A 15715-nucleotide genomic window follows, 5' to 3' on the forward strand; every position below is an offset into this window, starting at 1 on the left:
ATATTATTGTTCTAGCTATTTTTCTGATATACTCTTGGATCAGGATGTTTTATGAAATACGTGCTCTCTCAGCGTGTATATGCCTTTCAAAGTTCTTGAACAAGTCAGTTATTCACAAGTTGTGACATTTTATTGGATCGACCTATCCATCTTAAGGATTATTTCAGTGAATGTCCATACAGAGCACATATGGCAAAATTGATATATAATTCCACACATTCTAAAACCCGCAAAGAAGCCCAAAATCAACAGATCTTATGGATATCCATGCTTGGTACCAGATGTACATTTTGTAATTGACCCATCCTTAGTCCTTAAACAAATTTTTGTTCATGATATCTCAATTGAAACTTAGAAACATAGAATTTGACAGCAGATATGAACTATTCAGCCTATCTAGTCTGCCCATTAAAGATTGATTTAAGAATCTTTGCGCAAGCAGGATAACTTGTAACACAGGAAAGTTATAATTCCTTAATTTGCATATAACCCGGGGCTCTTCAACTGGAAAAGTGCTGGCTTAATGTAATTTTTTAAAAGGGCTTCAATACTCCTCTGTCAATCCAAAAACGCCCCATAAATCATTACACGAAATCACAGTCAGCCAACCAAATAAAGGTCTAAAAGAGATAATGTGAGAACTACAATATAAAAGTTTTGACATCTTTTCTTTTTATTCTTAAAATAAAGGTTCTTGTAGAATAAGGGATACACTTAGAAAGTTGGAAATCATCCAAAGACCTTCTCCAGAAAAACACTCCCTTCACTGATAGAACAGGCTATTGAAAAAGAGAATTCCATGTGTAGTGATGATGGTGAAATAAATTGTGTTCTGAAACAGCTTTGTGAGAAAAGTTGAGCCTGCAGGTGTACAGAATGTTCTATGCAGAATATGTACACAATAACCTTGTATATTTGGATTTTTTACAGATTTTAATTTCAACAAAATTTGCCAATTGTCCACAAATTTGTTAATTCATACAAATGTCGGAAAACGAGGAGGGACCCCGATGAAACAAACAAAAACAAAGCAGAGAGCTTTGAATTTTTCGTTTGCATTCAGGTTTTTTTCCACTCTCTTTCACTCATTGGAGAGAGAACACAGAATAAAAAAACAAAAAGATACAAGAAGCAGAACTGTGGGAAAGGAGAGGGGGACATGGAATCGTTTGCCGGAGAAGGGAATGAGGGAGAGAGAGTGTGAGAGAATGAATGAGGATGAGTGGCAATTAATTTATTTTCCAAATAGAAAAAGCCCTCCAAATTTCATCTGAAATGAAAAGGGCAGGAAACAAAATGTTTTGCCCAAAAATGAATAGACCAAAAATGAAAAATGTTGTTGGTTGATGAGCACAAGTGTATTACATAATGTCCTTAGAAATGTATTATTACAATAAAAACATATATAACACATACAAATGTTAATGAAACATAAAGACACTGTTTAGGTTATCTTGCCTAATTATTTTCACGGGTGTGCGCTTGTAGACATATAAATCCATGGTTTATTATGCAACATTAATTCTAAAACTCCACTACATTTTTAGAATGCAAAGCTTCTACATTTAAGTAATCACAATATTATGTGTTAGACTCTATAAAGTCATAAAAGGTAATGGATTGCTTACACTGTAAGAGATCAATTACTTCTTACGACTTTGCAGAAGCCATTTGTTGATTGCTACTGTATACTGTAACTTATAACACACAAGAATCCTGTAACACCTTCCACAGATAGCATGACCTTACAAATATTGGGGTGTATATAAGGATCTCATCCTACAAAACAGGGAAACTCCTATAAACTTGTATACCTTGTATAAAAAGAGTTCTACACAAGCCCTTATAAAAATATATTGTTTAATTATACAAAAGAATATAAAAAATCAAGACATAAATGATATTTCATAATATAGACAACAGAGGTTTCTAGGAAACTAATCAGAGCATATGGAGGAAATATGGTTTTATATATATATATATATATAAAGTGTCTCAAATGCATGTAAACAGTAAGTGAATCATAAAGTGCTAAATCATTTGAATAATAGTGCCAGTTGCTCACTATGGAGTGCACCTATTGATTCTGTAGACATGTAAAGGACTAATAGCTTCAATAAATATATAAATAGTCCGGACAATCAAAGAATACATCTTTAAAAAGTAATCTTGAAAGTGCTGTAGTGCTTACCCATATTAACCTCCACTTCCCCTACGCCGTTTCCCCGTCCCCTTGCCATGCAGTGAATGAGAGAGTGAGAGTCTGAGAGAGTGTGAAAGAGCCTGAGAGAGAAAAAATAATTTTATTTCTAAATGTAAAACACCCTCTGATTTTCATCTGAACCAAAAGGACTGGAAACAAATTTAGTTGTCTAAAACCGAATGGACCACAAACAAAACAAAAAAGTCTCCTGAATCGTTTTTGGTCCATTTGCACAAATCTAATAGCTTTATGCCTATCCCATGCATGTTTAAATTCCCTCATATTTTATCTTACCTCCATCTGAAAGGGTGCAATACAATCTCTGATTTGGCACTGTGTACTGTTTTTTTATGATTTACAGAAGTAAATAATTAAAACTACAATGTAATATCCTTAACGGCAACCATTTATTTTATTAGTAGTACTTTAGAAACTACTTGGAAGAGGCTTGGATATTTTCCCGTGCCAAATTTTGTTACACTCTCTGCAATAGAAGAATTGACAAAAATGAGACAGGGAATAGAGAGTATGGGAAAGAGATGAATTGTGGTTCAGAGGGGAAAGCAATGATAATAACAACAATATTAATTATTGGAAACAGAAATTACAGAAAAGGGAACAACAATACATAATAGACTTGTGCACAATGTTTCCGAGGTTTAAAGAACCCCTGAGATTTTTATTTTCCTCATCTTTGCACTCTCTATTATAAGTTGGTGTTCTGATTGAATTTTTTATTTCATATTATTAATAAGTTTAATTTTAAAGTGATCTGCGGTCATTTTTTTTTATATAACTAGAGATATCTCTGGCATTCCAAAAGTGAACTTTAGCCTATTTTTTCTTTAGCTGTATGTAACCTCTTGCACCCTGTCCTTTATTGCGTTCTGGGGAGTTTGCATTTGCTAATACTTAATAAGCAGCACCTATTAGATTTATTCGACTCATGAATGGTGTAGCCACTTTGGACCTTAACCAGATTTTCTTGGAATGCTGCCAGAAATGCTAATCATAGCTTGTTTAAGCCTGTACGAAAAGTAACAACTTGTAATTACTGGCAACCTTCCCAAAAAATGTGGGAGCGGGAGACATGACTATTCTCTAGCAGAGAAAGGAATTAACCAAATTTTCAGTTTGTTTGTTTTGTTGGGGTCCCTCCTTATTATCAGAGATTTGTACAAAAGCACAATTCTGAAGGCAAAAGTGTAATAGATAATAAAGGATAGAAAATAGGAGAGAAAGATAAGCATAATCAAGCACCCTAGGCAACTCCCCAAAATTAAATGTATTAGATAAGGTTCTATTTCATACACGATAAACGCATGCTGTATTTCTTTTATAAGTTTAAACTCAATTGCTGAGTAGATAGAATTTCCTTCTTAAAGTACCATATTATTCATTGCCACAGGCATGAAGGAATGTTTAGGTTTCAGTAGATATGTAGAAAACAGACTCTCTGTCCCATGAGACGACTTTCAAACACAAGCTTTACAATTCATTAAGCTAGTAAATTCTCCAGCAAACCATCAAATCTGCTATGCTTTAAACTAAAAAAGCAGCATATCCCAGGGGAAATAAATGATGCAGCAGGTTTCTAGAAACTGACACATAACTTTAGGGTGCAGTAAATCTAATGTTAAGGTTATTTTTTTTTACATATTTTTTGTGCCTTATACAACTGAGTTTTGTATTTATAACAAATATTCTGAAGTCTTAAGCATCCTTTTTGATCAGTTCACAAAAGTGAAATATGTTCCGTTGCAAATGAGCACATAGCAAATCCTTTACAAATATTTGACCTTCATTGACAATTATAAAGTAACATGTTGAAATTAATCACAGATTGCAACAACATTATCTAGCCTACAGCTCTACTGTAGATATATTGTTGCAGATTTCCTAGAATGGTTATCTATCTATCTATCTATCTATCTATCTATCTATCTATCTTTAACTTTTTTTCTCAAAATAGTGAGATGTGTACAAGCAAAACCAGACCAGGTATCAAAGAGCAGGTAGATGGAACATGTACCAAATTAAACATATTACAGCCAGTCTGTCTGGAGTCCACACAAAATATATCTCCAAATATTTAATCAACAGAGATCTGGAAAATGGAATGTCCAATGTTTGAGAAGGTAATATGGAATCTTAGTTAATATGAGTAAGACTTATTGCCCACTATCATCTACTTTGAACCTCAATATCACAAGTGTGCTTGCACTTGTGGAATCAGTATTAGTTAGTCTAGTTGGGCACTTTCATTTCTCCTCATTTGTAAAATATTCAACCCCCTAAATTATAATATAATTGGTCAGCCTCAAACCATGTTCATACCAAGCAGCAGGAGCATATTTAGAGAGAGTTGTCCCCAAACTAGATCAGAAGGTACTGAGGTTGCATGTGTTTTTTTTTATAGTGCATTTCTGTTTATTTTCTGTGTTCTAATGCTAAGTATAAATTTGTCCCAGCGCAGCCGAACTATCAATATGTCGCTGACCAGGCTGATGTTTTATTGGCTTTTCTGTATCGCAATGTTTTCGATGGATTTGCTTTCTTGTAAATTATCATAATTGAACTATATACAATATGAATACTGATGCCTTTGAAACCACAGCATCCTTTTAGTAAATGTATCAAGGATATGTTTATAAGGACAAATTGCAATAGAACCAGTATGGATATGTATTTGGTGTTACATTATACATTGCATGAAATGCTTATGTATAGAGAAATATGTCATTGCAAAAGTCAAATGAACAACAGCTTTATTTCTTTTATAAACTGATATTTACTTGTATTTGTCAAAGTAATTCCTAGATATTATCCATTGATACTGTTGCATTTACAGTCCAAACCTGCCCACAAAAATATGCTCCAGGTATGAGAAGAAGACATGGTCAAGTTGGTTAAAGTTAGGTAAAAAAAAAAAAAAGCAACAACAAAAATGCACGTGGGACTAACATTTAAAAATTCATGAAAGCAAAAGCCCGGTCTGGTTATTTGGAGTTTTATCAATGTTGTATTTGTGTGCCTATCTCAAGCTATTTCATTTTTCTATATGTTTTACCAAAATGTATTATTTTGACTAAAGGGGGGCTGAATATGAGTTTAACATATGTGTGTAAGGTCATTTTTTGTCCTATAAGTTTACTGATCATTACTTCATTGTCATGAGAAACTGCCTGGCATTTAGCAGTGTACTATGGTCTACAGAAAAACAGCGATAGAGCTGTTATTGACCATATTTCCATCTAATAAGACAGACATCACATATATTAGCCCAATCATGAAAGAATATTTAATATATGTCTAGCCCTTCATATTAACCGAATTCCAGAATTATACTAAAAACTAAAATTCATGATCCTACCATGAAAACTATGACGGCCACCATCGGAAGACATGTGTGGTAGCATGCAGTTGTATGGCTTTTGAAATTGATTGAATCATGAACATTAAAATTAATTCACAAGAGAACAAGAGTCATTGAATTTGGCTTTTGCATGCTGTTGGGGTCATAACTGGTTGGACAGATTGACAACTGATTTGTAAAATCATCACAAAAGTGTGCTGCTTGGGGCACATGAAATGCTTTAGGGTATGCAAGAGTGCCCAGGGTTACCACAATCCCCATTCTCTTTACCTCCACTAGAACTCCAGGGTGGTGCCCAGTCTACTTTATGGATCACCATGCAGTCTACTTCAGTTAGAATATGCTGTAATGGTTAGGAGGTGAATACAACGATGCCTTGTCCTTCAACAGAAAAAGACTCATGGGCATATAAAAGAAAACAAAATTGAGAAAATTTTATTTATTTCCCTTGGGTTATAACACATACAGGGCCAGCTAAAAGCTCCAATGTGCCATAGACAAATTGTGATATTAGTGACCACATCCACCTCCCAGCTATGCTGCTTGTTAGTCGAAAAGTTTGTGCTTCTGGCTAGGTCTGACTATAAATCCATCCGTTAACAACAGAAATATGCGCAGGCACATAAAAACTAGTAAAAAAAAAAGTCACAGTCAGAATCAATATTAGAAATACACTGAGATCATTCAACTGCAATGGCCATTTTTTATTGACTATTTTTATGTGTGCAAGCTATGATCATAGTTCAGAAAGTTACTAAAGATGAAACAGTCTATAAACAATGAATCATTCTTCCGGTATCTTGATAAGATGTGTGATTGCTTTTTTTAACTATTTTACTTAATTTCAAGAATGTTAGGACAATCAGATTTTGCAGATGCGGTATGCCTTGAAAAAAAATGTTAATTGTTAGAACCAGTATGGCTACTGTCTTATGTGTTTTTGGATGTATTTGGATTTTTTTTATGTTTGGGTTCTATTTATATTTTCTTTTCTTTCTATGCTTCGTCTGATAAAAAAATGTATGAATATAAATAAAATAACAGGAATGTGCCCTTTTTTAACATAGCTAAACCTAAATGTTAGTATGCAGCGTATCCTTTGGCTTTTTTGGCAAGGCATCTTTTTTTGCTGTTGTGCCGAAGAGCAAAATGTTCCTCGAAAGCGTTTGATTCTGTCAGTCACCGTTGACAGTTTTCTTCTGACAGTATCTTGGGGAGGTGATGCCACGTCTGGGCGCAGCGGGGATTCAGGCTGAATATTTTCTAAAAAGGAAGTTTAACTTTGAGAGATAAGTCTGTTAAGAGGTCTTGTGATGCATAAATGCTAAGAAACAAATACATCAGGAAGGGGTGCCAAAAAAATAAAGCTGCCTAACAATAAAAAAGAGGGGAGAATATATGACATAGCTTTTTTTTTTTTTTTTTTTAAGAATTGGCAGAACAGTATGATATTAAAAGGTATTTCACAGTGGCATTACATATAGTTTTAATTAGAAGAGGAGTTTTAATTAGCTTTTTAAAGAGGTTTAATTTTTGACTTTTTTTTTGAATTTGCTTCTGTTTTATTTTTTAATACTATAATGATAACAGTTAAGGAGGCAATCTACTACCATAATCAAGCAGAAATGCACATTAAAGCACTAAGTAAGTATGTTTGACTTTTGATATAAAAATATAAAAACCTTATAAAATATAAAATATAAAAACCTTACCTGGTGGAATTCCTGGAGCTCCAGAGCTAGGTTCTTCCATCCAGTGATTGACTGCTTCCAGGTAGAAAAGAGCTCCCATTAAAACCAATGGGAGCACCAATGGATCTTATTAGACCACATGGCTTTCTCACATGAACAATTGCTAGAGCCAGTTGGATGTGAATATTCTTGCAAGATACTGGAAGTGGGTGCAGTGAAACATGCCAAATATATAGAGATTTTATGGAATCCCTCTACGCATTTGGATGAAAAAGGGTAATTAAAAGGTAGAATTTAGCTGCCATATGCACTTAAGTGTATATGAAGGCTGGGGTCTACCTTTAGCTTTTACTATAGGGTTCCTAGTATAAGCACTCACGGGTATACAGTGCCCGTTTATCATCTCCATTTCTTGGGTTTCTATTGTTAAGTATATTATATGCAAATTATACTCAAGACTTTTGGCCAGTTGTCCATGGAGTCCCGCTAAAATCTCATTTGTCTATGGAATTACATGTAAGAATGCCTCAGAAGAGCACATTTTTAAAATGTAGGATTAGGAAAAGCAACAAATCTGCTTTAAAAATGACTCATCTCTCCAGCATCCTGCCACGATCTAGTCAGGTATTAAACGCCATGAGAAATTTATTGCAGGTCCTTCAATCCATGAAGAGTTTAACAAAGTGTAGAGGGTGAGTTATTAATATGTATTGGGTATGTCTACTGAATTATATTCTGTCAAAATTAAGTAGCGTTTGAATTATTTCTCAGACTCATGATTAGGTCCTAAAGCAGCACTTAGCAAGATATATTGATGAGATAACGGAGGAAAGGTAATCTACATTCGATATGCTTGAAAAATGCTGTAAGTGTGTTTTAAGTGTTATTCACCAAGACATGGCTAAAAGAATCGGACCAAATGCCAGGCTTTTATTTAATCCTTTCATTGGGGCCCTTGCACATAATACATCTGTATCAACAATGCTATTGTACATGGTCACAGAAATTATTACAGGGATGGCCAGTAAAATAGATCCCCAGAACTTATGGCAACATAGAATGTGATGGCAGATAAGAACCATTTGGTCTATCTAGTCTGCCCATTTTCTGATGTAGAGACCCAGACTTTAATTAGTGACTTAAACCCCTTAAAGTATTTAAATGTTTCTATTACATCTCCCCTCTATCTCCTTTCCTCTATATTGGCAACCTTAGTGGTTTCCCAACTATCTGTTCTAATTTTAAATTACCCCAGATACTCTTTACTATGCAATCCCCTTTGGTGACTGGTGGTATGTATATCGTGTATGGAAATGCAAAATCTGGGTGGTCTTCACCAAAGAAACCAATGGAATATTATATCGATTGGACCATTACATAAGGCAATGAGACCACGTTTCAAACCTGGCACCAGAATCATATTTTATACATATTTTTCATAAGATATAGTGAACCGAGTGTTCGTCACGTTAACTGCTTCATTGGAACCTTTGACGTGTCTGCTTACTGAGGTCACGTCAAAGTCAAGATCAGCCATATTCTCTTGTTTTGTTTCATTTAAGGTATTAAGGCGTTATTTTGTCACTTTCATTTCTCTTATTGTTTGAATTGCTGATGGTGGAAATAATGCATTGAAGCTTTTTTATATTTTACTTGGCTTTCAAGAAATTCAATATATTTTTTTCAATCATCTGTAACGTCTACACTGTTTATATCTGTCAACATCTGTGTACTGTGTTTGAGTTGTATTTTTTATTTAGATTTTCATGGCACCTGTGAAGTCAAGCAGTTTTTCTTATTTAGCAAGTCCCAGACATTTCTCTCAATCCCTATATTTACCATCGTAGAATTTACTGTTATCACCATTTTATCTCTGTACGATAGCTGGGTCTGTAGATTGTTGAGACTTCTTCACATTTATATCACATTTTGTGCTCTAAATGTATATTTAAAAATTGTGTTTCTTTAACTCCAATTAAAACTTCAAGAATGGAATGAAATAGTAATATTTTTTTAAAAAATGGTAGATTACATATTTTGATCAATAAATCTAACATTTTTATAAATTCATACTTTTTTTCCTGAATCATTTTGTTTTCCAGAAGAAAGATGTTTGTGGGTGATTTTCCTCAGGACTAGCCCTTCCTTAGCAGTATTTTATTTTCCTCACTTGTAGATTTTAATGTCTTTCCACGTTCAATCTGTTGAAGTCATAAGTGCCCATTTTTCATTTTTGTAAGAATTGATCCTGAGACTGCATAATATACCTCAGAACAGTGCTAGTCTTTTGTAAAGAACCATTTCTTGGAATGGTAGGCTTACTGCATAGAGGTGAGAACTGGGTTTCTGGAGTTGGATGAAATGGATCAAGTTGTCTATTCACTAATTGCCAACTCAACCCATTTTTAACCTGGCTTGGCTTAGTTCAATTTTACTTAACACTGTTTCTCAATGGAAAACAGAGTAGCTTGTCTATTTACGGTAATTTGAATTTAGCCAGCATAGGAGCTATTTAATAAAAGGGATAATAAAAAGATAATATTAGCCTGACTTGTCTGGGGGGAATTGTCCCACAAATGACAAAGAACCCTTAATGTATAAAACCCACACATTTTTAATTGCAAAAAGATTTGAGAATGTCTTGTGTTTCAGTTCCATACTGTTTGTGTAAGATCAGAGATTGTTCGTGTAGGATCAGGGATTGTTCCTCTGGGGTGAGCTAAGATTTGAGATGCAGAACTGTAGGGTAGGCTATTAAGTGTCTTTTTTTAACTGAGTTGTTCTCAAACCTTTTCGACTTATCAGTCAGAACAACAATTAGCTTAACAGACAACACGGCTGGTGTACAGCTTCTTGTGAAATAACAGGTGGACAGCTGTTGGATGCAACCTGATATAAATCCATGAGAGAATCTTGCAACTTCAAACTCAATGGCACTCAGCTCAACAACATTTAAAGTTTTTTTTTTAAGTGAATACTGAGTTGCTGTATGAGTTTGACTTGTCCAAGGCTCGTCATCTTTTGTTAGTCTTGTTACATCTGTAACTAAACCAACAACTAAATGCAAACTTATATTACCAAATCACCAATAAAAAAACAAAAACGAACAGCATATAAACGTGATAAGATTTGAAAAACATATGTAATTTTAAGGATTATTTCAATAAAAATGTTTCTTATAAATCTTTTGTCCTTTATGAGTGCTGGCATTTCCTAAAACAAAAGTGAGCGTCTCATCAGATGTAACAAATATCTTAACATATGAAGCAATAATAAAACATTAACAATATGCAGACAGCTGTATTCATTAGCAGTGGCAGGCTGATGATGTCCAGTGGCCGTCTGATGATGTAGGTGCAGGCTATGTCCAGTTAAATTCTGTGTTTTTAGCTCACACAGTGCGTGGCCAGGCACCTCCAGCCGCTAGTCACACACCGTAGCACCTGCTGTGCCAGATGGCCAGTCCGGCCAGTTCATTAATGTTAACTCTTATGTTGGTGAGGGCTCCATGAAATCATGCTTGTAATCAAGGTGATGTTTAGAAAGATACATCATATTTGATATTGTAGAAAACAGATAATAAAACCAGATTTTTTTAAGATTTATAACTTAATAAGTTATGAACCATAAAGCTCATTACTGACGTTTATATTCTAAAATAAGTCTTATTTTGTATATAATTATATGTACATCTTTTTTTGCGAATAGGTTATGTTGCTTACATTTGCACATAGATTCATTGAATATGTGCGAGCAATAAGATAAAGAGCTAATCTCCCAAAGAGCTGATTTTGTTTTGCACCTTCGATGTACATAGGATTCAGGTAAAGTGAGTTCTTCCAGTTATCTATTAACGTACTTTGCTCTGTTTATTCAGTAAATATTATTTTTTGGGCAAAAAAAAGGAAAGATGTTGGAATATTTTATTCTGGACTCTCTCAAGGTCACCATAATGATTTAGTAGTTAATATGATCCTATTACTAGCTCCAGGAAACATAGAGATCATTATTTAGTTCATATTTGTTTCCAGCATATACAGAAAACGCTAGTTGCATATAGTAAGCAAGCTACATTCGATTTAAGCTGTGCATTTAATTAAGGAATGCATGGTATTGGAAATAAATTAATTGTGATGAACTGTACTGTAACCAGAGCAGAAGATGAATTCCGATGCATAAATCCTGGAATAATATTTATTATCCCATACATTACATTGAAGTTGGTGTTAGAGAGAATATGCCACTGGATATGCTCCGGACTAGATAACGCAAAGGGGAACCTAGGTCTCAGGATGCTTGGGGGGCCCAGTTGTTAAATTATCAATTAAGTGGGAGAGGACCTAAAATTTGTATTTTCTATAAGACCCCATGGAATGCTAATTTGGCTCTGTGTATGTTCAGATTTAGGCTTCTACATGTACGTAAGGACATGTAAATGCAAAGTTTCAATAATAAAAAGGTTAATGTTATGAGTCTTTTCAGTTTAACAACATTAACCATTCAGCAAACTCACACCCACAGGTAATGAAGTACAAGACGTTACTACTTTTAAAGGAATAAGGTAACACAATGATGTCATTTGTGGTTTTAAGTAGATGTTGATGATAAAGACTCTTATTATTCTTTCTCTGTGATAAAGAATTTTCCATTAAATCCTACTTACCATTACCAAAATAAATTCTAATGATAACATTACTAATGATTATCTACAACATTTAGGAAAATACATGGCTGTTAAAATAAAATCTTTTCATGGAAATTGACATTTGGTGCTCATTTCTTGAACCACCTATAGCATTGGACGACATAAAACAAAATTGCATAGGTTACTTACCATAAAGAATAGTAACAAGGGAAACTGGCATTACTAAAATCCCAACCAGCATATCGGCAACGGCTAGGGACATCAGGAAGAAATTGGTGGCATTTTGAAGCTTCTTCTCCAGAGACACAGCCATAATGACAAGAATGTTCCCACCTATTGTCAGAATTATAATAAGCAGAGTAAGCAGGGCAGACCAATTTTTGTCTGCAAATGACAGGTGAGTGTAATTCTGATCAGATCCGTTGACAGGTGGAGAAGTTGGCATGCTCTGATTCAGAGTCACAGTACTGTTCCTGTGCCAGGCCATCAGTCCATTGTGTATACTGATGTCTAGAGTAACGGATACTGTTGTTAGACTGATTAACATGCCAGTGCCACTAAAAGTGCTCATTATTTGAAGGTAGGTTCTTCTTGTTGTGCTTCAGTGTTACATATAAATGAATGTGTATTATCAGAGATGCAGAATATAGCTCACTCCTCCAGACCTGAACAATGCTATGATATTCCATAATGTTCTTTGTTTTATTGCAGAAGTCTTCTGGTTTTGCTCTGAGATGCGACTTGATGATAACCGATTTGTGACCCAGAAGAACAGACGTTTTTGCAAAGTCCACCTCATTTTCTCGTCAAGCATTCTATAAAGAGAAGGAACATCTTTTATTTTTTTTGTTTACTAAACTTATAGAAGTACATTACTTCTAATTAGTGCTACTAATACGTAGTGCTGTGCAGGCGAAGATGTAACAAGAAGAAAAGTTAACTAAACATTGACCACTCTATGAAGATATGGATGAAGAATCCAGTGATACACAGGGAGATTTTTAATAGATGCCAAAAGGGGCAACTGTGGACCCACCATACAGAAAAACACAAATTTTCTAAATGTAAATTTAATGAGACAAAAATCTTAAAAGGTGAAAGGCCTCTAGAGTTTAAAACTGTGTCATTAACTCAGTCTTTCTCGATACCGTCAATCAAAAAAATCTTTAAAAGCTTTGTTACTGGGTTTGAGACTTTGGACTGATGCAATGACATACAAAAATGTATGGGTTATTATGCAATCTGTTTATTTCTGGTCTACGGATAATTAGTCCCCTAAGGTATTTAAACATATACAGACATAATTCAGGGAATAACCTGAAAAGATTTCAAAGGAAAAGAAAGAAATTTATAATTCAAAGTACAAAATCCAAACCAATTATTATTTCTCATTCTGACTCATGCTGTCTTGTTTTATTAGGACTAGTTCCATACACTTTTCATCAAATTTTTATTTTAGCATTACAAAAACTATGTTGAAGATGACAGTGGAACTTGTTTTGTAACAAGACATATGGATTATTCAACGTAGGGAAATTATTGATTTCTTATATAGTACAATCTGAAACTGTCACAAGATCCCTTACTGTGATACTACATTAAAAATCACTTGAAAATCACACTTAGTTTATAAAAAAAATATCTCCAGACTCTACACGCATCTGTTTCAATTTTTCATTTGTTCTCAGGATTTCTGAAACATTTTGTTCCTCAATCTACAGGAGATTTTAGAATTTAATATATGCAACTTGGTTTTGGTTACAGAGCAAGAAGAACCATCCTTTCAGACAAACAACGGATAATATAATTCACTACATTATAAATCAAATAACCAGTTATTAATGTTTAATGTTGAGCAAAGCAACACAAAATGTAACACTAGTCAAAAATTAGAGCATGGCATACTTCAGGAAAGTATCTCACAGAGTATGGGGGATAAGTATCAGCAGACGGAATTGAGGTAAATACATTAAGGGGATATCAGTATGCATGGGACGACCATAAGCATACTTGGTGGTAGTTCATTGGGTATGTTCAGAGGTTATGGCCATCATAGTTGATTACCCTGCATATCCACCAGCCACTGAAGTCCAGGTGAGGAGAAGTAGATAAGTAACTTTCCATCTGCCTGACTTATTCAGGCTATTCATAGTTGGCCATGTCATGCTTGACCATGCCCACCACTTCCAGCCCAGTGCTTGTCCCTCCAGACTCCTATCTAGAGCAGGATGAGAAACATCTCCAGGGGAAGCATACCTTTGATTCTGCTAATTATGGGGATAAGGCTATCCTTAAATCAGAATTTGGGAATACTGACAGAACCACTTTAAATTTAGAAGACTGCATAATCAATTATTATAAATGGATGTTGCTGGTGATATTGTGCAGTGCTTCTAAAGTCATTTACCAAATTCAAGGCCAGAATGTATTTAATTAGATATCACTGATAGGACGCTTTCAATACAAAGTAATTATTCTACGGCTGTTCCGAATTCTATAGTTGATAGAAAGGATGCTTTCAACAGACAAAATAAATCTGCTGTATTGCTGGACAAGTGCAAAAGCACTGGAAGGGACCTCTTTAGGTTACTTTTTGGAAGCTGCAACAATAATGACAAGCTTAATTTGTTTTAATCCTTTATAATGTAAAAACACAAACTGTACCTCGTGATGGGCCATTAAAGTGAACACAAGAGTATAATGTCAAAGTCTAAAAATCATCCTCTAAATACAGAGTTGCCAAGGTTCCAAAGCTCCTTATACTCTAAGTCCTAGGCAGAGATTTTTGCATATTACTGCTACTTTGTATGTATCTTTGAGAACAGGACAGGTTTGGAATTGCACAGGGCCGAAAGTTCTACCATTTATATAGTGGTTGTGATCTTGTTACATCTCTTCTCTCTCTCTCCCCCCTTGCCCCCTCTCCCTATCTCCTCTCTCACTCCTGTCCATACACCATTTTTATCTGAGTAGGAACAGGATAGCTTCCTCACCTCTTGATCTCAATTCTTCTGTGTAGAACAAAAAAGTGATTTATGTCGAATTGTAAAATTTAAACATAACAAATTTAAGGAAATAGATTACTTCCATTTTCCGTCTACTTGACTTTGGACATAAACAGTCTAGGCTTGAAAGGAATGGGTAATTTAAAATATTTTACACAGTACTTTTTAACTAGTTTTGGAAACCACATTTATCGTCCTACATTATTAATTCATCCAACACTTACAGAAATAATGCCTTTACATTTCTACATTCCATTTTCCACTAGCACAAGAAATTAAACATTTTCTCCTACAATGGAACAACAGTGAGAGAAACTTGAACCTTTCATGCTACAGGACAATTGTTATAAATTGGTCAAAGCCACATTTAATGATTCCCAAAGAATGTATGAAAACTAACTAAAACTCATTAAATACTACGGAAAATGCTTTGTACAGAACAAATGAGTCTGTAAAAGGCTTTTTCAAGAGGAATGTGTGCTTATATTTACTAAATGTGGATGACAGTGACTTCACTGAAAACAAAAGCATACAAGTGTATATTCTTGGGTTGCTTCTAGGCAGTTGTGTATTGTGGCCAATTGTAGGGTTGCAGGCCCAGGGTGGACAACAGATGCTCTGCTTAAAAACAGGGATCCTATTGCTCTCTTGGGCATATAGTTATTATGTATAGTTATCTATAGTTATCTATAGTTATTTTGTTTTGTTACTTGCTGAAAGGGAATGGCTTTACCTTAACTTTTTTCCAACTCATGCCAACTTAACTCTCTTGAATTCAAGGGTTAATTATTAGTT

The 15715-nt window shown here is 34.6% G+C and overlaps 1 protein-coding gene across 2 annotated transcripts in view; it reads right to left on the reverse strand.

Moving 5' to 3' along the window:
• Window positions 1-13998, reverse strand: part of LOC149298233 (5-hydroxytryptamine receptor 2A-like) — a 34241-nt gene extending 20243 nt beyond the window's left edge. Inside the window, exons 1-2 of one of the 2 annotated variants that reach the window (XM_089487750.1) lie at window positions 13968-13998; window positions 12105-12293 (exon numbers count right to left, since the gene is read on the reverse strand). In XM_089487750.1, coding sequence (XP_089343876.1) covers window positions 12105-12293; window positions 13968-13986 — 208 coding nt within the window. In that variant the 5' untranslated portion in view covers window positions 13987-13998. Of the gene's footprint in view, window positions 1-12104; window positions 12487-13967 lie in introns of those variants that run through there. The other variant, XM_089487749.1, reaches the window with a different exon arrangement.
• Between the last annotated feature and the right edge of the window lie 1717 nt (window positions 13999-15715).

This window comes from Sceloporus occidentalis, unplaced genomic scaffold (genome assembly GCF_023333645.1).
Source record: "Sceloporus occidentalis isolate IW3139 unplaced genomic scaffold, rSceOcc1.0.p SCAF_34, whole genome shotgun sequence".
Classification (NCBI taxonomy): domain Eukaryota; kingdom Metazoa; phylum Chordata; class Lepidosauria; order Squamata; family Phrynosomatidae; genus Sceloporus; species Sceloporus occidentalis.